The sequence below is a fragment of the Rhamphochromis longiceps genome, linkage group LG3 (assembly GCF_057381845.1).
Source record: "Rhamphochromis longiceps isolate RC_006_pf linkage group LG3, R_longiceps_female_GT1.1, whole genome shotgun sequence".
NCBI lineage: Eukaryota > Metazoa > Chordata > Actinopteri > Cichliformes > Cichlidae > Rhamphochromis > Rhamphochromis longiceps.
The window spans coordinates 34,959,358-34,984,649 of record NC_140559.1 but is presented as its reverse complement, the minus strand read 5'-3'; the positions used below and the strand labels follow the sequence as shown (position 1 = coordinate 34,984,649).

The 25,292-nt window shown below is 41.8% G+C and overlaps 1 protein-coding gene and 7 non-coding genes across 8 annotated transcripts in view; 7 read left to right on the top strand and 1 right to left on the bottom strand.

Moving 5' to 3' along the window:
• Window positions 1-10,951, bottom strand: part of hdac8 (histone deacetylase 8) — a 40,216-nt gene extending 29,265 nt beyond the window's left edge. The window contains exons 1-8 of the mRNA XM_085395422.1: window positions 10,520-10,951; window positions 10,370-10,422; window positions 9,217-9,347; window positions 7,774-7,915; window positions 6,964-7,076; window positions 6,763-6,840; window positions 6,564-6,672; window positions 4,303-4,475 (exon numbers count right to left, since the gene is read on the bottom strand). Of these exons, the coding sequence (XP_085251548.1) occupies window positions 4,303-4,475; window positions 6,564-6,672; window positions 6,763-6,840; window positions 6,964-7,076; window positions 7,774-7,915; window positions 9,217-9,347; window positions 10,370-10,422; window positions 10,520-10,636 (916 nt within the window). The 5' untranslated portion in view covers window positions 10,637-10,951. The remainder of the gene's footprint in view (window positions 1-4,302; window positions 4,476-6,563; window positions 6,673-6,762; window positions 6,841-6,963; window positions 7,077-7,773; window positions 7,916-9,216; window positions 9,348-10,369; window positions 10,423-10,519) is intronic.
• Window positions 10,952-15,807: 4,856 nt separating this feature from the next.
• Window positions 15,808-15,889, top strand: trnal-uag (transfer RNA leucine (anticodon UAG)). The gene has a single exon. It is a non-coding gene; the product is annotated as a tRNA-Leu (tRNA).
• A 1,942-nt stretch (window positions 15,890-17,831) lies between these two features.
• Window positions 17,832-17,913, top strand: trnal-aag (transfer RNA leucine (anticodon AAG)). The gene has a single exon. It is a non-coding gene; the product is annotated as a tRNA-Leu (tRNA).
• A 473-nt stretch (window positions 17,914-18,386) lies between these two features.
• On the top strand, window positions 18,387-18,458 carry trnae-uuc (transfer RNA glutamic acid (anticodon UUC)). The gene has a single exon. It is a non-coding gene; the product is annotated as a tRNA-Glu (tRNA).
• A 573-nt stretch (window positions 18,459-19,031) lies between these two features.
• Window positions 19,032-19,113, top strand: trnal-uag (transfer RNA leucine (anticodon UAG)). The gene has a single exon. It is a non-coding gene; the product is annotated as a tRNA-Leu (tRNA).
• A 3,242-nt stretch (window positions 19,114-22,355) lies between these two features.
• trnal-aag (transfer RNA leucine (anticodon AAG)) lies at window positions 22,356-22,437 on the top strand. The gene has a single exon. It is a non-coding gene; the product is annotated as a tRNA-Leu (tRNA).
• Window positions 22,438-22,962: 525 nt separating this feature from the next.
• trnae-uuc (transfer RNA glutamic acid (anticodon UUC)) lies at window positions 22,963-23,034 on the top strand. Its single transcript has one exon. It is a non-coding gene; the product is annotated as a tRNA-Glu (tRNA).
• Window positions 23,035-23,607: 573 nt separating this feature from the next.
• On the top strand, window positions 23,608-23,689 carry trnal-uag (transfer RNA leucine (anticodon UAG)). The gene has a single exon. It is a non-coding gene; the product is annotated as a tRNA-Leu (tRNA).
• The last annotated feature ends 1,603 nt before the right edge of the window (window positions 23,690-25,292 follow it).

Here is a 25,292-nt window from a genome sequence, read left to right as displayed (position 1 = left end):
GCGAAAAGATGCTGGGAAAAATACATCATGTGACGGAAGCTGCGCTGGAACAGTGGGACAATTTTTGCACCTACATGTCTACCTGACTTGGACATTTGAGCTTAATACAACATATGTTAAAACCTCACTTGTTTTGTTTCGTTGTGGTTTTTTATTTATTTTTTAGTTATTAATTTTTTAGTTATTTATTTTGTTTGTTTGTTTTTGTTTGTTTGCTTCTTGCTTTTGGTTGTTGCATCTCTGTATTTGCTGCTATAAAATGCGAAATCTAATAAATACTTGAATTATAAAAAAAAAAAAGTTTCACGGCACGTGTGACAGACACCTGTAACACAGATGTGTCCGGGCATGCCCAATTCATGCCCGGACATCTGCATGCTTTGAAGCTGATGTACGTGTGTATGCATGGCTACACTGCTCCATCTTTGTCTTTTAAATGAGAGAAAACAGGAGCAGGACGATATTCCTGACAGCTGGACTGATCCTTAAATCGTAGCATGATATAACTGCATCTGCAGGAATGCTAGTTTATCTTGCACCCCTACTGTTTTTCCACATTTGTTTTTGTCAGTGAAAAACTGGTGAAGACTGCATAGACAGGTGAAAAATCGTAAACAGAAAGAGAAGGCCTAACATCACATCTGGCCAGGCTGACTGTCACACTGGAGCTCCCCAGGGTTCATTATAGGGTCATTTGCTCTTTTTCTTCTGTGTTTTGCACATATCTAAAATATGCTTGTATTGTGCGCTTTTTTACATTTTTATCTGCTAATATGGAGCTCTGCAACACAAGGTTTTTCACCCTACTCTTTGTAAATTTGTGATGTGACAATGAAGCTGAATCTGAAGTTAAAATAAAGCAGAGCCAGCAAGTGTTTGACTTGATACAACTTTACCTGTTTAGCAGGAATCTACAACTTATTGCTCATTAATTAAATCTAAACCAATCAGTTTTGTCAGAAATAAAACTTCCAGTCTACACATTTCTCTTCCATCAAACTGAATTTTATGTTTTTCTTGCTTAATCAAGGATCATCTTGTCATGTTTCAGTGTGTAGAGCAATCCAGAAGCTTCCCCTCCAAACTGAATGCACCAGCTTTAAACTACTGCCCGTCACATTTGTGACAACACAGTTTGCCCAGGGAAATGATGGTTGTGCCTCAGCATGTGTGTGCTGCTAAACTGTTGTTTAATCCTCCACTTAAACCTTCAAACACTTTCTTAAAGCAGTTTGAATCTCAAACTACAGGGCGGGCCTGACTGGTGGGAAAGAGACCCACACTGCAGGATGGGATGACCAGAGGAAAAAAACATATGGGGTCAAACGAAGTTGAAGAACATGATTCCTGTAGAGAAAATATACAAAGACTTTACTGACCCTACTGTGTTGGCTGTTCTTTCACTGGAATAAAACTTAAATCCTTTGTATTGTTAATAATTTGTCTGTCCAGACTGGACATTTTCCATATAAAATAAAATCACTTCATTACTTTACACAGGATACAGCACAACATCTGTTTATCTGTAAAAAAAATAAATAAAATAATATAAAATATATATACTCTATTAAGTTAAACGAGTGGGGAAATCCATTTTGAGCAACTGTTAGTTTCCTTTGCTATATTGATGTTTGGGGGCTGTATGTAGATATCACAAGAGTTATTGTTTTTTGAGTGATGTATCATGTAAAGTCGCTGTGAGCTTTACCATTTAGCATCCGAAATCTAATCAGTTCATCCCCGAACTTATTTGTATTTGTGAACGAGTTTGGTTGTGGCCAAAAATGTGTTTTTTCCTGAGGCCACAGTAAGCTTTTAAAAGAAAAAAGAAAAATAAGTTTGCATGCTGCAGAACTCCAATTTCATGACATATGACATTTTGAGCACACCTGCTCCTCGTCACACAACGAAACACAGGGCGACGCCATCTTAAATCACCTGTGATAGGTCACATGACTACGACCAATGACAATGATATCCAAACAGAACCATGTCTTACATAATTCAAAACATAAATCATCTGTGAAGCAACATGTTTCCTTGGCAGGAGTCAGAAAAGATCTCCACTAACCCAGCAACAAACAGACGGGAAAATATAACATGGTGTCTCAGGCATTACCTAACAGTAAAATATTTGACACAATTAAGAACAGCTATTAAACCTACTGATTCAATTAACCACAATGTGTCACATACAGTACCTACTATATTAAAAGTACCGGCGTCCATCAGTGTTACAGCTCAGCCTCCTAGTAGATGTACCTGTGGTTATAATTTGAAAATCCTAGCTGATTTCCCTCTTGAGTTATCACGAGATATTCACAAGATTTTCAGAAAACCTAACCTCTGACCTCGACCTTGAAGCAAAGGTAATTGGGATTCTAACTTATCTGAGATTTTTAGTGGTTCCACGTATGGGATGAATTTGAAAATCATGCGTCGCTTTGTTCTCAGCCACCTATCTAGTTATTTTAATCACAAACTTGGGTGTCTACGCTGAAGATACCCGATCAGCATTTAACGGCTAAGGGGTAAAAACTGAATATAGAATGTGAAAATGCCCCCAATAAGAGGTCGTACACTGTCATCAGGTTACTAAGCAGGGGCACATCTAGAGGGGTGGCATGTGCCACCCTAAAATGATCTCTTGCCACCCCTAGTGCCAAACTAGTTTTGCATATGACTGTGTTGTTTATTAAGATAAGATAGCATTAACACTTTGAAGGTGGAATGAAGGTGAGTGTTATTAACACTCTGTGTGATGACGGGCATGTGATTAAGCTGACATAGCAACAAGCTGCAGCTTAGAGTGTTACTTTCAACACAACTATTTCAGCTTGTGTTGAAAGTTTGGACTTCAAAGTATATACCAGCTTTTAAATTTTAATGACAGGCCACTAAATGCTTTTATATGTATTTATTTATTATACAGGCTATACAGTACATAAAAAAATCACATGTATTATGTAACTGAAAAGGTTCATTATGTGGGCTACAGAAATTAATTAAGCTGCAGACTATTTTTATATGAAATGCATGTATACTTGCATTTGAATCATTTTTACCATACGTAACACATGCACATGTGTTTAAAAAAAGGCTTTGATTTTGTCCTGCCATTTGATTTCCATGCCAGCCTAAGAAAATTTCTCTACATCTGCCCCTGTTACCAAGTCATGAAGTGTGAGAAAATGCCAGTAACCTTCAACTTCAAAGCAGTGAAAAATTAAGCCAACTCTCACAAGTGCCAAAAAGTGCAGTTCCTCCCATGGCCACTTGAGGTGTAAATAACCATAGATTCCCATGTCAAATCAGAGAGGATAAAAAAACATGTCTGGGAGAAAATTTTAGATTAAAAAACTAAACTAACCTATCAAATACCCTGTTTCTAATTATGTGTCCAAACTGCAGTTTCTCTAATGGCCACTTGAGGCCGACTAACCATCTCTGAAGACGCCTATGTTAACTACCGGTATACATATAAAACTATAATACTACTAATATTATACTATATGTTAACTTTACATATAAAAGCTGACATAAACATGTTTACAGTGTGCCACAGAACAAATGTATGGAGGGTGTTTTTTTTCTTGTTAAAGTTGCACTGTTTGTGCTGCTGTTTTGAAGTATTTCAATTTCTAATTTTTTTATCTGTCAAAGTGCATGAAATCTGAGTACTTATTTATTCTTTTATTTAGCATTGATTAGCAGTTATGTTTGTCCATGTGGGTATGAGCAGCTTTTGTACACAGTCTATTCTTTTGTTGACCTGAACCAGCTCATTCTTGTGGTCAGTTGAATGTGTGTGCAATAAGAGCTCATTTGTACTTTCACATTTATACAGCTTTGTGTGGCTCTTCAGACCAAAAAAAGGAAGCTAACATGACAAAATCCTCTGGAAGAAAAACTATAAAGCCTCCCACATACAGAAGACACAGAGAAAGTTTAAAGATGGAGGGAATGGACTGAGGAGAAAGTATGTAGGGCAGAGCGGGAGGGGAGAGAAAGGAAGAGAGGTGGGATTGTAGTTGAGTAAAATGGATTCATTGTGTTGTATAATTAGTAGCTATCATCTGGCCAAGGGCTGAGGAGTCTGGGACAGGGCAGTGTGTGTAAATGTGCTTAAGTAACAGACTCAGAAATTCAACGCAAACACGCACAAACAGAAGGCGCACTACACCGTTACATCTGGACTACCTCAACACTCCGAGAAACATGCGCATACAGCCATACGTGGAGATATACCAACACACACACATCAACATCAGTCAGAATAATAAACACATACGTGAAGCGTACCTCCGCCCAGCAGGAGTGTAGGTAGCTGCCACTGCAGGACATACTGCAGACACTTGCCCACCCCAACAGGGGTCATGTTGAAGGAGCACATAGGGTCACCCGCCATTGTGTCGGCACCCAGCTGCATCACTATCGCCTCCGGGTTGAACTGTGCCCGCACCTCCTGCAGGACGCTGTAAAAAGAAGAAAGAATTCTGTTACTCGCAGAGGATGCATATCATTTGGTTATCAAGCATCCAAAAAAGAAAACAATTCAGGAAAATGTATAGACTTCTGTGACTAATTGAGCTTATGTGCATAGTCACTACCATAGGGGCCTTTTGAGCCAACAAAAACCTTCCTGGCACTCAAGCAGTGATGGCTAACGTGACTTACCTGTACATTCCGTTCTGAACAATAATAACTTTATAGTAAGTGTAGAACACTAAAACAAAACACTTACACCCAATTTGTTCAGTTGCTTCCACCAATTAGAGGTGCTAAAGCAGTAGCCTGTGATTATACCAATAAAAGTAATGAAGTATTAGTCTACATGCAGCTTACTCATTATTTCACAGAGCTGGAGCACTACGCTGTCTTTTTTGTGGAGTTTGCACAGTCTCCCTTTAGTTTCACCCATTAGAAGTCGACGCTGTGTAATAGAGCAATTTTAATTTCCATCACCATCAGCTCACAGATGCCGGCTGATCCGCAACCATGAAATTACAACAAGGATAAAAAGCAGTTTTCAGGAACAGTTCTCCAGGTTTTGTCAGGTCTTGTTTTGTTAAGGACATGACTTGCACTGTTACTGTTCATCTATTGTATGTACTACATGCTTTTTTAGGTTTCCTCAGTTTGTTTTTGAGGAAACTGCACACAATGCACAAATATGGTAAGATTCTTTAATCTAATAGCTCTCTGGGAATCACTTTGTTATATTTGACATTTTTCATAGGCGAAGGAACAAATGATGTGCTTTATCGTGGCTCAAGAGTTGTTAGTTCGTCCTGTAATCGGAAGGTTGCCGGTTTGAGCCCCGGCTCGCACAGTCTTGGTCGTTGTGTCCTTGGGCAAGACACTTCACCCGTTGCCTACTGGTGGTGGTCAGAGGGCCCGGTAGCCTCGCCTCTGTCAGTGCACTCCAGGGTGGCTGTGGGACTAAGGGACTAAGTAAAGCGCTATACAAATACAGGCCATTTACCATTTTTTATGCCTGAATGATGCGTAGTACAGTGTTAAACTGACTTAACCAACAAAAAACAATCTTCTGAAAATGGACTAGACTGAAAATAACTGAAAAAGCAGCCGATAAAAGAAAAACATTGAAAGACTTTCAGAAAGCCTGACAAGAAATGCTCCTTAGAAGTAAACTATGAAGAAATGAGGGGTGACTCAAGACTTTTGCACAATAACAGTGATGCTGCATTACTAAAGCTAACCCAACAAAGCAGCACATAGTCAAATAAAATGATCTCTCACCATTAAACTGACATAAACATTATAGAATGAATAATTATAACCCAATAACCTTGTGTATTCAATTGTTTATAATGACTATTTGTAAGTTTATTTTGATGCTGTAACTTTAGTGTTATTAGACTAATTAAGTGTTTTTATGAGTTGTACTAAAGAAAGCCTAAATTCCTGTTTCGTAACTGTAGCATTACGTGTGTGAGGGCACATGGGCCTGAAAATCACATCCAGTGTTTTCTATGCTAATTTTCTACACTCTGTTTATGTCTGATTTCCACTGAGACCCCTCTGTCTTACTCTTGTGCCACTCCATTAAAAAAACAAAACAGAAAAAACCTCCTGGAATGATCCCAGCAGTCACACACAGAGCTGAGATGATTGCTGCTTGGTGCTTGCCAAAAAAACCCAGAAAAAAAACACCGCCTACACTTTTTTTGCTCTTTTGCTCAAATACAGATTTTAAGGATTTATAAGCAGCTGAGAGGAAACAAACTCAGCTCCTCCTGTTCAAGATCACAGAATCTGCGATATACAGATGCTGAGATAGAGAGAACAAACAAGGGGTTTTAGCCCTTTATTTCCTTTTAGAGGCGACACATTTGCATTGAGTGCTCAGCACAGAGAAACTCCTTCAACTAGAAAATCCCCAGTTTAAGCCTCACAATGGAAGGATTTCCCTGCTAAAGTGTCCCTGATAAAATGCTGAACTTGCACATGCTCCATAGCACTCATCAATGGATGACACTGACCTCTGATCTGTTGGAGTTATATAGGAGGACAGCGCTACAGTTTCTCTGTGTGTGTACCTGGTAAAAACCTGGTAGTATCTGTCGTCCTTGATGCCGTCCTCCAGCGGGACGTTCACAGCGTACCAGCGGCCTTTACCCAGCCCGGTGTCACACAGGTCACCCGTACCTAAGCAAGCACAAACTTATCCAACACGGTCTCATGATTCAAATTGGCATATTAAAGCATGCTGTGGTTAAGCTCACTGTATTGCCTGACCTGGGAAGAACCCGGGCGAGAACTTGTGCAGTGAAACGGTCATAACTTTGGATGTGAAGCTGAAGGCATCTTCAACACCTGCAGAGACCAAAGGGGAGGAAAGAGCTTTTAAAACCTGGAACCAAAAAAACTGCTGTGAGGATGACAAAATGTAAAAGACGCTTATTTTAAATTGTGCAAAAGTCACGGTTTGGTGTGCACCGTCTCCATGATGCAGGTCAACGTCCACATAAAGGACTCTTTCGTATTTCTCTCTCAGTCTGAGGATTCCCAGCACGGCATCGTTCACGTAACAGAAGCCTGAAGCCTCATCCCTGGACGATAAGAGAGATGAAGATGAAGCGCCACGTTTGAAATGTACTGCTTTGTCAAGAGCACCCTCTTCAGGCTATTTGATGTAACTGATGGAAATTGATGGTTTAACAAATTCTGAGTCTAGCCCTGAAACACCGGATCACAGCTGGATCAGTTAAGCCAGAGTGACTGACATAAGCACAACAACGACTGTTCGGTGACCAGTGTGTAATGTCTCTAAAGGTTTATGCAGATATAGTTTATCTAAACAGTGATTCCTACAGTAGATCTTTGAGTGGAGAGGGGAAACTGGCTGCTTGGGGCTCTATTTATGCTCGCCGTTCTCACCCTCATGAGTGACAAATAATCCAACTGCAAGTCTGCCTTCACGGGCATTTATGTGACTGTCACGGGGGGAGACAACAGTGCGATTACATCACATCGGCACACATTAATGGGCTATTACTGTCTACAGATACGATTAAAAGGACATAGCCAAAAGATTTTGTTCTGAGTGGATAAATAAAGTCACATTATCCACCAAACACTGTCTCTGTTCTTAAACTGACAAGTACTGACTGAACAAGTGCTCGTCTAAAGCTGGTTTAGGTGCAGAAGGAGGGCATGGGTCAGGAGGACAGCCTGCTGGGAGACACTATATGCACATGTAATGCAGCACACAGGAAGGTCACAGCACACTAAAGTGTGTTAGCCTACTTCTTGGCGTGGTGCCACCCTCCTGCCCAGTTGATGGCCACGTCACACTTTTGGTCCAACAGAGTCTGAGCTGCCGTCAGCGTAGCACCCCCCACTCCTGCTGCATAGTCAAATATGCCCTCGACCACTGGACAGTCATAGCCTGGAGGGACAAAATACAGCAGGCGAGAGGAAGATGAGGGATTTAAAAAATAAATACTTTAAAAAAAAAAAAGGCAAAACCAATTCGCAGTACGCATGTTAATTTGTCAGGGATCTGACAGCTAGGATAAACTTAAAGCTTTCCTTTTTGATAAAGGTTATAGTTAGAGCTGGATCAGGTGAATCCTCTCTTAGTTACCCTGCAATAGGCCAAGGCTGCTGGGGTATTCCCACAATGCACTGTGTTTCTTCTTTACTCACTATGTGTTTATACACCACTCTGTATTTAATCATTAGTTATTATCTACCAGTGGCTCTCTTCCACAGTGTGTCTTTTTCCCCCCCATCTTCCTCCCCTCACCGTACAGCTGGTTGGGGGAAGTGTCTGCTCCTGTCAAAAGTCACATGCAGATGGTTATCAACTCGATAAGTTAATCGAGGGCTTATCAGTCTCATATGACCAGCTTTTCCAGGAATCGTAACACTATTTTCCAAGGAACTGATTGGTCACTTTGCGGTGTCTTAACTGGATGTGGTTAGGTCTGCAGCACATGTTACCCTAGTGATGCATGCCAGTAAGAGGTGACACTGAAACGCCACTAATAAACACCGAGTTACTTCAACAGGCACCTAATATAATGCTTCGCGGTACATGCATGCATGCAGTGGATTTTACGACGACACACAAAAGCACAAAACTTTGCCTGATATTTGCGCCTTAAACCGCACTGAAGTCTGAAGGGTAACTCAAGTCCTTGAATGAGAACTTTACTGAGTTAAAAAAGAGAGGGTGAGAGAAAGATAAAGGATAAGGGAATGTCATGGAACAAAAACAAGCAGAGTGAACTTGAAGCTTAGTCTAAAGTTAGAAATGTAAACTTCGGAAAAGGATGGACTAACATACAACCCATCCAAGAACAACAAACAACAGTGGGATCCTAGGAGTGGGACAAGATCAACAAACATACCCTTAGATTTTTTTTAAGCACTTGTGTCTCAAACAAAAGAAAAAAAATGTTATTTGAGGAGAACATTTATGATCGCTGTCAGTGTTATTAAGTGCAGTGTTACATCGCCATCTACTGGTGAAATCATTTTAACCCCTTTATTTCCATTTTTGTACTACAGCTGCTTTAATATTGCAGGTAATGATCAATTAACCCCTTCATCACTTTAGTCATACAGGAAAAAGGCAGCTGTGCTTTAAACCAGAAACCCAATGACACCATACTGCACTGAAAGTGTGTGCGTTTAACACATTAAAGATTAAATAATAAAAAGGTAGCAATGTGTTTTGCTCACCCAGGCCGTAGTCAGCCGACTGGGGGTCATCGTTGTCTCCGTCCTGGCTGATCTTGTGGAGATGCTCCAGGTAGGAATCAGTGTGGAATTTGGCCATTTCCTCTATAGTGGCCACGTGGGGTTTGACAATGCTGGAGAGAGTAGAGAGAAAGAGTGATTTAACAGCAGAGACACTGCAGTGACAAACAGACATAAGAAATTGAGTTAAAAATAACAGTTATCAAGGTAAAAAGAGAAACTTTATATAATTATATTAAATATAAGTGTTTACCTGAAAAAGTGGAATTTAGGGGATTTTTCAGCTTTATTTGATAGACACAGTGGACAGGAAAGCAGGAGCAGACAGAGAAGGGGTAAAACAGGCAGGGCCACGGGTTGGACTCGAACTCGGACTAGCCACTCTTAGCTGTACGGCATGTGTTCGCCCACTTAATGCACTGAGCTAAACCGGTAACATCATTTGTAAATGACTATAAATGAAAGAACACAAGTTTTATTTGTACTTCACACGTACATTGTTTTTAGGGCTGTCCACCATAGTAGATGTGACACAACCAGTGGTTACTACGGAGGTTGTTGGCTCTCGCTGGGTGAAAGAAGATGCTGCACCAGAAACCTCCTAGTGATTTCTTTTGTTGCTAGCAGACTGTCACTATCTCTGCCACCTACCAGCCGAGCAATAGTAAAACTTTTGTCTCAGGAGGTTTTTGTTATCATCCCTTTCTCACAGTGAGCAAGTCAGGAATTTTGGCATCATTTTGGACAGTGTTCCCAGTTTTGACCAACATCTTAATAATTCCCTGAATCCTGCTTTAGTTATGCTGCAATAGGCCAAGGGTGATTGGGGCTTCTCCTGACAGACTAAATGTTTCTTCTTTACTCACCTGTTTTCACTCTCAGTGTGTTTATACAGCACTCTGCTGCTTTAATCATTAGTTATAAATCGCTGATCCTCTCCCACTACTCCTGTGCAACAATGCAAATGTTTATATAGATCCGATACAAATACTAGCTTTGGTAGCGATACTATTGATATTTGGATTGATCCACCCACCTTCATCTTGCACAGTGTGTCTTTTGTACATCCTCTCCTGCTCACTGACAAAAACAATACCAACTGTGTTCTCTCTCGGTGCAAACACCAGCAGCTCACCTCATGTGTTGAAGCAGTCCATAGGCTTCTATCAGTGAGTGGACCATACTCGCCTGGTAACAGAGGTAAAGACAAGGATATCGTTTTCCAGATTAGGAAAAGGCTGCTACCTAACTAGCTCTGTAACGCCTCTCATTCAGTTCAACTCACCCGGTTTGGCACTTTGGATAAAGTGTCGCAGGTCTGGATGTACTCCGGACCGTAAACATACGCGACTCTTCGTTTACTGCAGCTGTCGTCATCATCGCTGTCACCCCTGAAACTCATTTAGGTTGGCTGAAATCCAAATGTTTAGATGGAGCTGAAATATAAGACAAATTCTGAACACAGAGAGCGGCTTCTACTGCCCGAGTCTGGCGTCACACTGTCAACATTCCGTGTTACCCACCCGGTAAAGCTGGCTTCAACCGTGAGATTAACAGACATACAGGTTTTGAAAATTATAACTTTGTGTTTTATATTATGTCTTAATGCTATTTTATCTCCATGAAAAAAAGTCAATTCGATAATTCTGTAACGAGAGATAGAAGATTTTAAGAACTCGTCTAAAGTTCCGCACGAGGACACTTTGTCTCCATTTCAGCGGACGCACGTGAGGTGCATTCTGGGATTCCTTGTAGTCTTTTCACGGACTCGTCGATAAACTCGTCGAGACAGACGAGTCTGCTGAATATAATACGTGTTCACCCTAACTTTGTCCTTCCACCAACCCAGACATGTATTTCACAAACAACCTTCAGTAGGAGAGGGGAAAACAGGGCTGTAAACTGAAATAGAACCTGGTTAAACTCCAATAAACGTGTAGTTAACTAAAGGGGGCAGTGTTCTCCATTGTGACATCACCCTAAGATATATGCATTGTTTGTTTTATCATAGCTATAAAAGCCTAACCCCTATCCCCCTTACCCCATAACTACCCATAATTTAAAGTTATTAAGTCAAAATTCCAACTTATAGATGCCTTCTAGCGCTGCTGTTTTCAGATTTTCAGAGTGTTTAACTGGACACATTTTGAAGTTTGGTGAGTCTGTATAATTGTTAAGTTTGAAAAGCAGGGAGTAGCTGAGTAGAAATTCCATGTTGCTGCTTTAGCTCCTTGTCCGTCTTCTTCAGCTCAGAGACCTCCTACTCCAGCTTCTTCTGAAGCATTATAACTCGACACCTTTCATTTTTCTGCTGGGATTTGATTTGCAGAGTTTTTCTTGATCCATTTTGTAGCCTGGGTGTCAATTTTTGTCTGCAAAATGCATGCCAAACATTATCACTGTGAGAGGAGAAGGTGATATGTACTGGGTTACACTGTGTTTAAGGAAATCATGGGATTTCAGAAGGTCACCTCCTCTCAGTTGAGAAATAATGGTAAATGGTAAATGGCCTGTATTTGTATACCGCTTTACTTGTCCCTAAGGACCCCAAAGCACTTTACATATCCAGTCATCCATGCACACATTCACACACTGGTGATGGCAAGCTACATTCTAGCCACAGCCACCCTGGGGCACACTGATAGAGGCGAGGCTGCCAGACACTGGCGCCACCGGGCCCTCTGACCACCACCAGTAGGCAACGGGTGAAGAGTCTTGCCCAAGGACACAACGACCGAGACTGTCCAAGCCGGAGCTCGAACCGGGCTTGGAAAAATCATACATGTGATTTTTTCAGTCTCACCTGACTGCAGGTTTCCCCAACTTTATAAACAGTACCTTTGCACAATGACTGAAACTAGCACCACTGGTGAACAATGGCCTGTGAGGTCAGTTTCTTGTTAATATTCAAATTGTCATGACCATTGATCAACAACCACAGATCAAAGACTTTTAATCAGTGACCACTGATCATCGATCGGTGACCACTGACCAACTCCCCGGATTTCGTCTCGCAATTTATGTTCTCCCTGCCATTCCTGTTCTGACTAATTTTTTCCCCCTCCTTCTTTACAAACAATCCCTATTTGCTTGTTAAATATGTTATGACTGCCCTGATCCTGGCTCTACATGCCTCTTTCCTTTTGTTGAAAAATAAACACACTTACTTATGATCTGTTGTGTAACATTGCTTTCTGGGTCCTGCCAAAATCCGTGGTCTTTTGGAGCTTTTTCTACAGCAGCAGTCACCAAATTCATGAAGTGAACACACAATAAATATAGTACTCTATGTATTATGCATAATTAGTCATCTTTATTATTTCGATTTCTTTACATAGGTAGCAAAGTGTTTATGTTTTTGTATTTGTTTATATATACAGTATTTATTCAGTAAGTGATTAAGTAGATGACAGGAAAAGACATTAATCATACGAGTAACCAACTGAGTTCAGGAAGTTGCTATCACGTCGCCACTGCCCTGTTCCCCAGAGCAGAATAGGACAGTCACTTAAAATTCTAAATTCGCACAACTATTAGGTCATTACACTCTGACAGGGGTCATTTACATTAAAAACAGGGGAAAATCAAAATCGACAGAGCCCATCGGTCCATTGGATTATCAAGACCTAATCACCCTCGTGCAATGATTATTAGGGTGCATAATCCGGTAGACGAGATTAGGATCCTCACTGCAGCTAAAGATAATGGCCCCCTGACTTATGATGGACAGATCATTCATATTCGACAAGATTTGGCAACAGGAGTAAAAGAGATGCGACGTGCGTTTAACGGAGTGTGCCAAAAACTAATCCAGAAAAATATGCGCTTTTATATGCGCTATCCTGCTACACTTAACTTTTCTCACGGAGGGGAAAATTACTCCTTCCGTAAATCTGAAGATGCTCTTGCTTTTTTGAACAATTTGAGTTAAATTGAACACCGACAGCAATTGATTGAATATGATCAGTTCTATTACGGCACTTAAATATTAGACATACTCTTAATTTAAGGATACCCAGTCCATGTTAAGGTATATTGGAACTGGAAGTTGTACTCTTATTAAGGAATGATTTAACTGTCCCGTCCCTTCTTATTTGTTTTTTCTTACAAACTTTATAAAGTAAAACATGTTTAACTCAGAAATATAAATGAGATTGGCTGGTTCTCTCGGTGGCATGCGGGAGTTTGGAGAGGAAGTTTTGTTTCTTTTTTTCCCCTTTTTGCCTCCCTGTCAGTGACTTTTGCTCGGTTTCATGAGACCAAGTTTTCTTTTTTGATGGACTGTAGGATCGTTTTTTGGGGGGAGGGAAGGGGGGTTTTAGGGGTTGTCTTTTTCCTTTTTTTTTTTTTTATCATTAATATGCGTGGCTATTGTTTCTGTTGTTTATTTATTCATTTATTTTTTCATGTTTGTGTCTATATAATGTATCTAAAATTACCTTTCCCTTTTATGGAAACATCTGTTTGCTTATTTGCAGTTGCGCATTCCGAGAAATGGTTTCCCACACATCATGTTTTAATAGAGGGGGGAAAGAAACTATAACAAAAGAGACTGAGCTGATATGACTGACCTTAAAATAATTTCTTTAAATGTTAAAGGGCTGAATAATGTTGTTAAAAGACAAAAACTTCTTTCATTCTTGAAAAAGGAAAAAATACAAATTGCCTTACTTTCAGAAACTCATTTAAATGATTTGGAACACTCAAAACTAAAAAGAAATTGGGTTGGCCAAGTTTTTTACTCATCATATAACACAAAAAGCAGAGGAGTAGCCATCCTTATCCATAGCAATTTGCCTCTAACCACAGAAAAAGTCATAAAAGATAAGGAAGGACGCTACATTCTTATATCTGGTTTCTTATTTAGAGAATCTGTTTTTATAGGATGTGTTTATGGTCCAAATTCAGAAGATGTCTCTTTTTTCCCCAATCTCTTAACCCATGTTTCAGCCATAGCTTCCCCATATTTGGTGTTGGGAGGTGATTTTAATTGTGTTCTTGATCCTAGGGCTGATAAATCTCCACCAGGGAGTGAATTGTCGCCAAGAAGCATTAGATTGAGCCTTTCTTTTTAATGAAACTCACCAGCTCATTGATGATTGTCTCAATGTCCTTCTCAGCGCTATCAGAAGATTGCAGAATGTCCTCGATTTCCTTCCCAAGCACGTTCACTTCTGTTTCTTTGGTCTGAATTCTCCGGTGAACAATTTGCAAAATCACCTCAAATTCTTTTTGCATTTCAATTGTGTTGTGGCGTTTATGTTCATTCACACAGCAGAGATAGCAGATACATTTTTGATCAGTACGGCAGAACATCTTCATCATCTCATTATGAGTTGAACAGATGTTCCCTTTGAGCCTGTTCGATGGTTTGACCAGCTTGTGTTTGTCAAAGGCAGAGTTATAGTGAGGCTGGAGGTGTTGCTCACAGTAAGAAACCAAACATACCAGACAGGACTTCACTGCTTTCAGCTTCTTTTCAGTGCAGACATCACAGGAAACATCTTCAGGTCCAGCATAGCAGAGATCAGCTGAAACAGGTTGGATTCCAGGTATCTTAGAGTCCTCTACTAACTCTGCTAACATGCTGTTTTTCACAAGAGCAGGCCTCGGGATAAAGATTTTTCTGCACTGAGGACAGCTGTAGATTCCTTTTGGATCCTCATTATTCCAGTGGACTTTAATACAGCTCATACAGTAGTTGTGTCCACAAGAAATAGTCACTGGATCCTTCAGTAGATCCAGACAGACTGAACAGCAGAGTTTTTCGTGATTCATTGTTTGTCCTTGGAGTGTTTTTGTATGTCAAGGTAATTGAAAAACTGTTTCACTGTGAGAGGAGAAATGGAGTGTATCAGGTTACGCTTTGTTTTGGGCAACCAAGAGGCTTGACAAAGTGACCCCTCCCAGGAGGCTTTTTTCCTCATGTGGGCTTTAGTTGAGTATTGCTTTATTTTCCTATGTTGATTTTTGTTTTCTGTTTATGTTGGTCAAATTTATTTGCAGTAATAATGGTACAGACTAAAGAAAAGATGGCCAATTCTCCAATCCTGACTTCTCTTAATTGGCTCACTGAAAATTTATTCTCTTCACATCTTCAATAATCAGACTCCATCTCATCTAAAGACATTACAGTACCATATCATCAATATCTCAGACTACTGGTTCCCAAAATAGATGGAATCAGTAGAGTCAAGGTGGCTGTTTATGTGAAAATCAAATGAGCTTCTTTGAAACAAGGGTGGGTGCATTAAGGGTAAGTCTTTTGCCATCTTACAATGCTGTGATTGGAACCGTTCCTTGACTCTCTGTGAATGGTGATCCTGCCTGTTGATCAGTGCTTATGACAAGTTGCATATGGACAATGATGAAACTGAGCCAAGAGCCCATTGTTAATCAGGGTTGATGAACAGGTTTTAACCAGGACAGGCAGATGTTTTTGTGTCCAAAAAGTATTAAACATGTTTTTCTACAACAGTAAGAGCATCACTGAATGTTCTGAGCTCCTATTTTGTGCTGCTCTTTTTCAAGTTTTACTGTCTAGAGTTTTGCGATGAGGTCCTCACTCGCAATGGTAGCATGACCGAGCGGTCTAAGGTGCTGGATTTAGGCTCCAGTCTCTTCGGAGGCGTGGGTTCGAATCCCACTGCTGCCATAGTCTTCAGGTTCTTTTCGTGTTTCTTCCATCCCCTACCAATAAATTGTAAGGGCTGCAGTGGAACTCAAATCTGTTACAGAATGTCTGTCAAGTACAGTCAAGCAGGAATCTCATCAAGAGCAATTCTTCCAAACCAGGGTGATGTTAGGTGTTGTGCAAGTTTTCCATTCAATAAAGCCTCCAGACAAGCGGTCAGTGGTAGCTAACATTCTTTAATAATAACAAGAACAGAAGCCAAGCTTGGTGAAGGAATGCATCATTGCGGGGCAGACGATGGGCAGAGTCCCTAACTGAGTCTAGCATGGCCTTCAGTTACATACCTCTTACAGGAACTAAAGGCAGTACACAGCTGTTTTCACACCTTTGGTACCCCCACCCCCAAAGAAAGTTTCACACTCCCTTGCTACCTCTTACAGTGGAGAAGGAGACAAAAGACTCCTCCCCCCACTCTGGGTCCTTTGTGTGTGAATGCTTCCCTCAAACATCCTGAGATACCATCTGTTACCAGTATGAGTGTGAGAGACATGCTGAAATCCAGTGGCACCAAGGTATTATACAACCACAAAGGGACCATGAGTATGTTAAGCTATTTTCAGATGTGCGCTGCTATTTAACCCTCCGCACCCCATGACAGCAACGGACAGCCAGGAGTTTTTGTAGGTGAATAACATCAACATTTGACAATAATATTGCTCGGTTATGATAGTGAGGTGAGCTGTTGAGGATATCTGTTGGTAGGTGCTGTTCCTGACAATGTAGCTGCTGTTAGCAGAAACTTCTATAAGCTTTGGAGGTAATGCCACCAGACTTGGTCAATTACCCAGAAAACTCTATTGCAATGTGTGACTATAATAAAACTTGGTGTTGCAATGTGTCATTGAGAATTATTTGGAGGAATTTGGAACATCCTAAAAGGATTCTCAGGAATCTGGAACATTCCAATAGAACTCTCAAAAATCCTAAAATAGCTCTTGTGAATTCAAAACATTCTAAAAGAATTCTCAGGAATCTGGAACAGTCTAAGAACGCTCAGGAATCTGGAACATTCTAATAGAACTCTCAAAAATCCTAAAATAGCTCTTGTGAATTCGAAACATTCTAAAAGAATTCTCAGGAATACAGGGTTAACTTTTGATACTTCTTTTTAAATACTCTCATTACTACCTTTCCCTAGCCCATCGTTGTAAATAGGAATATCTTTGTAATAACTTACTTGGTTACCTTGTGGTACAAATGTAACACGAGTGTGTGTTACATGAGACTATGCTCTTGCCCTAGTTCCATTTCAGTTAATATCTGTTGAATACAATTTACAGATGTTCAAGAAATAAAACTCTCAAGTCCAATCCACTTCAAGTCCAACTTCAATAGAAGAATCAGAGCCTTCCAGAGACGGTCTCACGTCTCTCATGGTCAGTGATTTTGACCTTTCACTAATGATGTTGAAGTACAGATAGGCAACAATAGCTTCGGCTTTTGTAAGGCATCAGTGGAGAAGAAGATTAACAGAAGAGTGAGCAGGATATTGTTTGTTTTTATAATAATGCGATTAATACATGAATAAAAGAAATTCTTTTGCAAAAGTAATTTACAATGTGCAGGTGTTTCATATATTTTTATTCACAGTGTCAACACTGACTGGTTAGTGGCTACTCAAGTGTGCTTCAAGTCCACCGCATTGTAAGGTGTTAGATTGTGTGGTCTAAGGATCTGGGTTAAGACTCCAGGCTCCTCACACATGTGGGTTGAAATCCTATTGCTGCAATAAGAGTTTAACCAGGGCAGGCAGATGCTATTGTATCCAAAAACATTCAGGCAAGTATTAAACATGTTTTTCTAAAACAGCAAGAGCATCACTGAATGTTCTGGGCTTCTATTTTGTGCTGCACTTTTCAAGTTTTACTATCTAGATTTTTGCGATGAGGTCCTTACTCGCATTGGTAGCATGACCGAGCGGTCTAAGGTGCTGGATTAAGGCTCCAGTCTCTTCGGAGGCGTGGGTTCGAATCCCACTGCTGCCATAGTGTTCTAGCGGCAAAGTTTTGTTTCTTCCATGCCTTACCAATAAATTGTAAGGGCTGCAGTGGAAATCAAATCTGTTATAGAATGTCTGTCAAGTCCAAACATGCAGGAAACCCATCAGGAGCAATTCTTCCAAACCACATTAGGCACGTGCTGTAAAGTCATTTACAACTTGCATGTTTTTCATGTCTTTTTGTTCATGGTCTCATCACTGACTGGTTAGTGGACTTTCCCGCATGCCACTCAAGTGTGCTTCAAGTCCAGTCCACTCCCTTGTAATGTGCTTTTGAGCAGAACCTGCAACTGCTGGAGAATTGATTAAGGTGCTGCTATGTTGGTCTCACCAAGGCTGCAGAGTGACAAGAGTATCCTTGATTTCATGACAGTGGAGCAGTCCCATATGGTCTAGCGGCTAGAATGCCTGGTTCTAACCCAGCAGCACGAGCACGACAGTGGCGCATTACCAAACCAATCCCATATGGTCTAGCGGTTAAGATTCCTGGTTTTCACCCAGGCGACCCGGGTTCAACTCCCGGTATGGGAACATGTCTTTAATGTGCCCACAAGCCAATGTGTTCTTTGTGTTAATCCCACGATGGATTACATAGGGCAAAGTTGTTGGCTGAAGGCAAACATCAGGTAAGGCTAAGCACATGGCATAACGGTTCAGATCGGGACTGTACAGTCTTCAGTGATGAGGATGTACACAAGCAGGCCTGCAATTATGAGCGGCGAGTCAAGGTGGCTGTTTATGTGAAAATCAAATGAGCTTCTTTGAAACAAGGGTGGGTGCATTAAGGGTACGTCTCTTGCCATCTTACAATGCTGTGATTGGAACCCTTCCTTGACTCTCTGTGAATGGTGATCCTGCCTGTTGATCAGTGCTTATGACAAGTTGCATATGGACAATGATGAAACTGAGCCAAGAGCCCATTGTTAATCAGGGTTGATGAACAGGTTTTAACCAGGACAGGCAGATGTTTTTGTGTCCAAAAAGTATTAAACATGTTTTTCTACAACAGTAAGAGCATCACTGAATGTTCTGAGCTCCTATTTTGTGCTGCACTTTTTCAAGTTTTACTGTCTAGAGTTTTGCGATGAGGTCCTCACTCGCAATGGTAGCATGACCGAGCGGTCTAAGGTGCTGGATTTAGGCTCCAGTCTCTTCGGAGGCGTAGGTTCGAATCCCACTGCTGCCATAGTCTTCAGGTTCTTTTCGTGTTTCTTCCATCCCCTACCAATAAATTGTAAGGGCTGCAGTGGAACTCAAATCTGTTACAGAATGTCTGTCAAGTACAATCAAGCAGGAATCTCATCAAGAGCAATTCTTCCAAACCAGGGTGATAAGATAAGATAACCTTTATTAGTCCCACACGTGGGAAATTTGTTTTGTCACAGCAGGAAGTGGACAGTGCAAAAGTTATGAGGCAAAAATTAGAATACAATAAGAATAAATACAGTACACAACTGTACAGAATAGAATAAAATAAAATACTATATACAGTAGAATAAAATAAAATAAATATACAATAAGATAAAAATAGAATACAAATACAAATACTATATACAACTGAGTAAAAATACAACGATGACAGAAGGATTATTGCACTTAGTATTATTGCATATGTATGGATGTGTGTGCTTGATCAGTTAAAGTCTTTATTATGGAGTCTGACAGCAGTGGGGAGGAAAGACCTGCGAAATCTCTCGGTCCCACACCGTGGGTGCCGCAGTCTCCCACTGAAGGAGCTGCTCAGTGCTGTCACAGTCTGCTGCATGGGGTGGGAGATGTTGTCCAACAGGGATGACAGCTTAGCCGCCGTTCTCCTGTCACTCACCACCTCCACTGGGTCCAGAGGGCATCCTAGAACAGAGCTGGCCCTTCGGCTCACCCTGTTCAGTCTCTTCCTGTCCCCAGCAGAGATGCTGCCGCCCCAGCAGACCACGGCATAAAAGATAGCAGAAGCCACAACAGAGTCATAGAAGGTCTTCAGGAGTGGGCCCTCCACTCCAAACGACCTGAGTCTCCGCAGCAGGTACAGCCTGCTCTGCCCTTTCCTGTAGAGGGCGTCTGAGTTATGAGTCCAGTCCAGTCTATTGTTCAGATGAACACCAAGGTACCTGTAGCTGTCCACAGCCTCAATGTCCATACCTTGGATGTTCAGTGGTTGCAGTGGAGAATGCTTGTGCCTGCGGAAGTCTACCACCAGTTCCTTGGTTTTACTGGCGTTGATCTGGAGGTAGTTCAGCTGGCACCAGTCCACAAAGTCTTGGGTCAGACCTCTGTACTCCTTGTCGTCCCCATCAGTGATGAGGCCGACTATTGCAGAGTCATCAGAGAACTTCTGCAGGAAGCACTGGGTGGAATTGTGGGAGAAGTCTGCAGTGTAGATGGTGAAGAGGAACGGAGCCAGAACCGTTCCCTGTGGGGCCCCCGTACTGCAGACGACCCTGTCCGACACACAGCCCTGAGTCCTCACATACTGTGGTCGGTCGGTGAGGTAGTCCAGGATCCAGGTAGTGAGGTGATGGTCCACTCCAGAGTTCTCCAGCTTGTCCTTTAGAACCGAGGGAAGAATGGTGTTGAAGGCACTGGAGAAATCAAAGAACATGATTCTCACAGTGCTTCCAGCGGTCTCCATGATGTTAGGTGTTGTGCAAGTTTTCCATTCAATAAAGCCTCCAGACAAGCGGTCAGTGGTAGCTAACATTCTTTAATAATAACAAGAACAGAAGCCAAGCTTGGTGAAGGAATGCATCATTGCGGGGCAGACGATGGGCAGAGTCCCTAACTGAGTCTAGCATGGCCTTCAGTTACATACCTCTTACAGGAACTAAAGGCAGTACACAGCTGTTTTCACACCTTTGGTACCCCCACCCCCAAAGAAAGTTTCACACTCCCTTGCCACCTCTTACAGTGGAGAAGGAGACAAAAGACTCCTCCCCCCACTCTGGGTCCTTTATGTGTGAATGCTTCCCTCAAACATCCTGAGATACCATCTGTTACCAGTATGAGTGTGAGAGACATGCTGAAATCCAGTGGCACCAAGGTATTATACAACCACAAAGGGACCATGAGTATGTTAAGCTATTTTCAGATGTGCGCTGCTATTTAACCCTCCGCACCCCATGACAGCAACGGACAGCCAGGAGTTTTTGTAGGTGAATAACATCAACATTTGACAATAATATTGCTCGGTTATGATAGTGAGGTGAGCTGTTGAGGATATCTGTTGGTAGGTGCTGTTCCTGACAATGTAGCTGCTGTTAGCAGAAACTTCTATAAGCTTTGGAGGTAATGCCACCAGACTTGGTCAATTACCCAGAAAACTCTATTGCAATGTGTGACTATAATAAAACTTGGTGTTGCAATGTGTCATTGAGAATTATTTGGAGGAATTTGGAACATCCTAAAAGGATTCTCAGGAATCTGGAACATTCCAATAGAACTCTCAAAAATCCTAAAATAGCTCTTGTGAATTCGAAACATTCTAAAAGAATTCTCAGGAATCTGGAACAGTCTAAGAACGCTCAGGAATCTGGAACATTCTAATAGAACTCTCAAAAATCCTAAAATAGCTCTTGTGAATTCGAAACATTCTAAAAGAATTCTCAGGAATACAGGGTTAACTTTTGATACTTCTTTTTAAATACTCTCATTACTACCTTTCCCTAGCCCATCGTTGTAAATAGGAATATCTTTGTAATAACTTACTTGGTTACCTTGTGGTACAAATGTAACACGAGTGTGTGTTACATGAGACTATGCTCTTGCCCTAGTTCCATTTCAGTTAATATCTGTTGAATACAATTTACAGATGTTCAAGAAATAAAACTCTCAAGTCCAATCCACTTCAAGTCCAACTTCAATAGAAGAATCAGAGCCTTCCAGAGACGGTCTCACGTCTCTCATGGTCAGTGATTTTGACCTTTCACTAATGATGTTGAAGTACAGATAGGCAACAATAGCTTCGGCTTTTGTAAGGCATCAGTGGAGAAGAAGATTAACAGAAGAGTGAGCAGGATATTGTTTGTTTTTATAATAATGCGATTAATACATGAATAAAAGAAATTCTTTTGCAAAAGTAATTTACAATGTGCAGGTGTTTCATATATTTTTATTCACAGTGTCAACACTGACTGGTTAGTGGCTACTCAAGTGTGCTTCAAGTCCACCGCATTGTAAGGTGTTAGATTGTGTGGTCTAAGGATCTGGGTTAAGACTCCAGGCTCCTCACACATGTGGGTTGAAATCCTATTGCTGCAATAAGAGTTTAACCAGGGCAGGCAGATGCTATTGTATCCAAAAACATTCAGGCAAGTATTAAACATGTTTTTCTAAAACAGCAAGAGCATCACTGAATGTTCTGGGCTTCTATTTTGTGCTGCACTTTTCAAGTTTTACTATCTAGATTTTTGCGATGAGGTCCTTACTCGCATTGGTAGCATGACCGAGCGGTCTAAGGTGCTGGATTAAGGCTCCAGTCTCTTCGGAGGCGTGGGTTCGAATCCCACTGCTGCCATAGTGTTCTAGCGGCAAAGTTTTGTTTCTTCCATGCCTTACCAATAAATTGTAAGGGCTGCAGTGGAAATCAAATCTGTTATAGAATGTCTGTCAAGTCCAAACATGCAGGAAACCCATCAGGAGCAATTCTTCCAAACCACATTAGGCACGTGCTGTAAAGTCATTTACAACTTGCATGTTTTTCATGTCTTTTTGTTCATGGTCTCATGGTCAACACTGACTGGTTAGTGGCTACTCAAGTGTGCTTCAAGTCCACCGCATTGTAAGGTGTTAGTGGACTTTCCCACATGCCACTCAAGTGTGCTTCAAGTCCAGTCCACTCCCTTGTAATGTGCTTTTGAGCAGAACCTGCAACTGCTGGAGAATTGATTAAGGTGCTGCTATGTTGGTCTCACCAAGGCTGCAGAGTGACAAGAGTATCCTTGATTTCATGACAGTGGAGCAGTCCCATATGGTCTAGCGGCTAGAATGCCTGGTTCTAACCCAGCAGCACGAGCACGACAGTGGCGCATTACCAAACCAATCCCATATGGTCTAGCGGTTAAGATTCCTGGTTTTCACCCAGGCGACCCGGGTTCAACTCCCGGTATGGGAACATGTCTTTAATGTGCCTACAAGCCAATGTGTTCTTTGTGTTAATCCCACGATGGATTACATAGGGCAAAGTTGTTGGCTGAAGGCAAACATCAGGTAAGGCTAAGCACATGGCATAACGGTTCAGATCGGGACTGTACAGTCTTCAGTGATGAGGATGTACACAAGCAGGCCTGCAATTATGAGCGGCGAGTCAAGGTGGCTGTTTATGTGAAAATCAAATGAGCTTCTTTGAAACAAGGGTGGGTGCATTAAGGGTACGTCTCTTGCCATCTTACAATGCTGTGATTGGAACCCTTCCTTGACTCTCTGTGAATGGTGATCCTGCCTGTTGATCAGTGCTTATGACAAGTTGCATATGGACAATGATGAAACTGAGCCAAGAGCCCATTGTTAATCAGGGTTGATGAACAGGTTTTAACCAGGACAGGCAGATGTTTTTGTGTCCAAAAAGTATTAAACATGTTTTTCTACAACAGTAAGAGCATCACTGAATGTTCTGAGCTCCTATTTTGTGCTGCACTTTTTCAAGTTTTACTGTCTAGAGTTTTGCGATGAGGTCCTCACTCGCAATGGTAGCATGACCGAGCGGTCTAAGGTGCTGGATTTAGGCTCCAGTCTCTTCGGAGGCGTGGGTTCGAATCCCACTGCTGCCATAGTCTTCAGGTTCTTTTCGTGTTTCTTCCATCCCCTACCAATAAATTGTAAGGGCTGCAGTGGAACTCAAATCTGTTACAGAATGTCTGTCAAGTACAATCAAGCAGGAATCTCATCAAGAGCAATTCTTCCAAACCAGGGTGATAAGATAAGATAACCTTTATTAGTCCCACACGTGGGAAATTTGTTTTGTCACAGCAGGAAGTGGACAGTGCAAAAGTTATGAGGCAAAAATTAGAATACAATAAGAATAAATACAGTACACAACATAAAATAAAATAAATATACAATAAGATAAAAATAGAATACAAATACAAATACTATATACAACTGAGTAAAAATACAACGATGACAGAAGGATTATTGCACTTAGTATTATTGCATATGTATGGATGTGTGTGCTTGATCAGTTAAAGTCTTTATTATGGAGTCTGACAGCAGTGGGGAGGAAAGACCTGCGAAATCTCTCCGTCCCACACCGTGGGTGCCGCAGTCTCCCACTGAAGGAGCTGCTCAGTGCTGTCACAGTCTGCTGCATGGGGTGGGAGATGTTGTCCAACAGGGATGACAGCTTAGCCGCCGTTCTCCTGTCACTCACCACCTCCACTGGGTCCAGAGGGCATCCTAGAACAGAGCTGGCCCTTCGGATCACCCTGTTCAGTCTCTTCCTGTCCCCAGCAGAGATGCTGCCGCCCCAGCAGACCACGCCATAAAAGATAGCAGAAGCCACAACAGAGTCATAGAAGGTCTTCAGGAGTGGGCCCTCCACTCCAAACGACCTGAGTCTCCGCAGCAGGTACAGCCTGCTCTGCCCTTTCCTGTAGAGGGCGTCAGTCCAGTCTATTGTTCAGATGAACACCAAGGTACCTGTAGCTGTCCACAGCCTCAATGTCCATACCTTGGATGTTCAGTGGTTGCAGTGGAGAATGCTTGTGCCTGCGGAAGTCTACCACCAGTTCCTTGGTTTTACTGGCGTTGATCTGGAGGTAGTTCAGCTGGCACCAGTCCACAAAGTCTTGGGTCAGACCTCTGTACTCCTTGTCGTCCCCATCAGTGATGAGGCCGACTATTGCAGAGTCATCAGAGAACTTCTGCAGGAAGCACTGGGTGGAATTGTGGGAGAAGTCTGCAGTGTAGATGGTGAAGAGGAACGGAGCCAGAACCGTTCCCTGTGGGGCCCCCGTACTGCAGACGACCCTGTCCGACACACAGCCCTGAGTCCTCACATACTGTGGTCGGTCGGTGAGGTAGTCCAGGATCCAGGTAGTGAGGTGATGGTCCACTCCAGAGTTCTCCAGCTTGTCCTTTAGAACCGAGGGAAGAATGGTGTTGAAGGCACTGGAGAAATCAAAGAACATGATTCTCACAGTGCTTCCAGCGGTCTCCATGATGTTAGGTGTTGTGCAAGTTTTCCATTCAATAAAGCCTCCAGACAAGCGGTCAGTGGTAGCTAACATTCTTTAATAATAACAAGAACAGAAGCCAAGCTTGGTGAAGGAATGCATCATTGCGGGGCAGACGATGGGCAGAGTCCCTAACTGAGTCTAGCATGGCCTTCAGTTACATACCTCTTACAGGAACTAAAGGCAGTACACAGCTGTT